The sequence below is a fragment of the Trichophyton verrucosum genome (assembly GCF_000151505.1).
Source record: "Trichophyton verrucosum HKI 0517 chromosome Unknown contig00974_1.f1.exp, whole genome shotgun sequence".
NCBI lineage: Eukaryota > Fungi > Ascomycota > Eurotiomycetes > Onygenales > Arthrodermataceae > Trichophyton > Trichophyton verrucosum.
In genome coordinates this window covers 3,865-6,383 of record NW_003315207.1, presented here as the reverse complement: position 1 = coordinate 6,383, position 2,519 = coordinate 3,865, and the positions used below count along the sequence as shown (strand labels likewise).

General features: G+C 49.6%; 1 protein-coding gene across 1 annotated transcript; it reads left to right on the top strand.

Moving 5' to 3' along the window:
* Nucleotides 1–272: 272 nt before the first annotated feature.
* Nucleotides 273–2,459, top strand: TRV_07274 (uncharacterized protein; the record flags this gene model as incomplete). The annotated part of the gene is made up of 5 exons (XM_003018664.1): nucleotides 273–778; nucleotides 843–1,277; nucleotides 1,340–1,721; nucleotides 1,804–1,939; nucleotides 2,032–2,459. Coding segments are annotated over 5 exons (1,887 nt in total), but the record flags the coding sequence as incomplete, so codon positions are not given.
* Between the last annotated feature and the right edge of the window lie 60 nt (nucleotides 2,460–2,519).

The window sequence follows — 2,519 nt, the reverse complement described above, 5'->3', positions numbered from 1 at the left end:
ACATACAGGAATAGCGAAGAGTCTTCGCCTAATCCAAGGAGAACGCTCGTTGCTTTATCGCATAGCATTGCATTTCTTCATTCGTTTTCAGGATGGCAGCACCGGCTCGTCCTGCCACAGTCGCGCCTAGGGACACTCAGCAGTATGCCCTCAGCACTGGATCGCGTCCTTACCGGTCACACAAAGTCCGGGCATGCGACTTATGCCGAAAACGCAAGTCTCGTTGTACGGTTGATCTGCCCGGCCAGTCGTGCCTGTTGTGCAGAGTTCAGGGGGCAGATTGCCATTATGGCGAGGATAAGTCCAACCTAATAGACCAGTCCGCACCAACCACCAGCGCAGAAACCAAGCCCTGGAGCATGCCTCCTGATACCAAAGGGCTAAAGAGAACGCATGATGAGATGAGTTCGGCATCGCCTGCTAGAAATCTGATGGAGATTCCGCAGGTGGCATCTAAAGAAAACCTTGTCAAGCCCACTCCTAAAGCAGAGAAAGAACAAGGCTACAGGCACGGCCCCGGAGAGTCCGTACATATTGTCGGCCCGGTTGCCGCAGCAGATGCGCAGGTTATTGAACGGTACAGCGAACGGTCAAATAACCACAGCCCAGACCGAAAGACGCCTTATAATGTCTATTCCAACGACCCGAGAAAACCTATTCTATACACTACTGTATCGAGGCGACGGCAGGGCCTCAGGACGACCGGAACTCCCGGCGAAAATCAACGGGAGATTATCGAGCAGGTATTAGGTCCGTTCAAACACGATCTAGTCAAGATGTATGTTCCAAGAATCTACCTGTCTTCTTGCGAAATGTATCGGTCACTCACTAGTGCTTCTTAGATTCCTTGACAAGATCAATGCTTCTTTCCCAATATTTGACGAAGAAGCGTTTTTGAGCGGGTATGAGGCTGAAGACGACAGTGTCCCACCTGCATTGTTGTGTCAGGTATACGCTACTTCATTAATATATTGGAATCAATCGCCGGTTCTCGCACCACATCCAAAACCTGATGTCAGGTATGCAGTTAACATGGCCGTGGCTGCGCTCCATGAAGAGTTTTCGGCTCCCGGGCTGTCGACTTTGACTGCGGCTTTGATCGACCTAACAGGCAGGCCTATCTTTTCTACTACTGGAAATGCCATTAACAGTGGCCGCACCGTGGCCCTTGCACACTGTTTAGGCCTTAATCGAGATCCAAGTAACTGGAAGCTCTCTCGTGCAGAGAAGAACCAGCGTATTCGACTCTGGTGGGGGGTTGTCATCCATGACAAGTGGTAAGCCCAGACTCGTCTCATCATTATCGCTGTAGCCATGTATGATTAATCCCAGGTAACAGGGCAAGTTACGGCCATGGGGTACCGCCTCATATCTCGCGGAACCAGTATGACGTTCCTCTTCCCACGATCAGCGTCCTGGTACCGCATGCGAATCCCACACAGCAAAGAGTCAGAACTGCACATTGCTATATTGCTTTGTGTCAGCTAACTGAGATTCTTGGCGATCTTCTCCCTTTGGTATACGGGCTCCAACCGAGACCTTCGAAAGAGACCTCGAAAATTCTCAGGAGAATGAGATCAGATCTGGATCGGTGGGAAGACTCTTTGCCGGACTGGCTAAAAGTGCCACAAGATCAAGACACACCGTCAACCTCGGGAGCCAGCAGCATGCAGCTCGCATTTTTGGCTCTCAAAATGCTTGTTTGTAGAGTTGAACTCCAAGTAAGCCTCCATATTTCCTTTGCCAGCACAACGGCAAGCCAATCTTCATGACGCTAATCAACTGGAGGAGGAATGGCTGCAGGAAGTTAACCCCTCAGACAACCCCAACACAGAGGCACGCCGATACTTCCAAACGGAATGTAGAAAGGCAGCGGAGGAAATAGTTCAGTTCATGCTCTCACTTAGGAAACCGCAGTATCAGGAGTTTTGGATGTCCTGTAAGTCTAAGTGAATTTCACCTCCATCCAACAGGAGGCCAGCGCGATACTGACCTTAATTGCAGATAGTTCATACCATCTGACGTCGACAGCGACCCTTCTTGTCCGCTCTGCGCTAGAGACATCCGATCCGGAGATTGCTCGATCCTGCCTTAACAATGTCAGTATCCTCCGTGGCGTTCTTGAAAAGGCCCGATCTGAAAATGACTGGGATGTTGGCGACATGTGTTTGGATCACTGTGAGAAGATTTTGAGCAAGCACACCACCGAGGAGGTCGTGCAAGCTTCGGAGCTTAATCGAAACGCAACCATAAATCACCACGGTTCTGATGCTCCTGAAACCGTCGTAATGACACCGTATGATCGAGCAAACCACAATGATATTGTTGACGATATGATGTCCATATCTGGTACGTTTGGGACGATGGATGGCTTTCCTTTTGATATGACCGGAATCTGGGATGTATCGGGCCTACAAGACCAGGATACAAACTTCATAAACATGACGCCGTTGCCGTAGGAAAAGTTGAAAGGAAGATTTTAAAAAATTCTGCATGTTTCCTTGCTGGCAGTGTATATA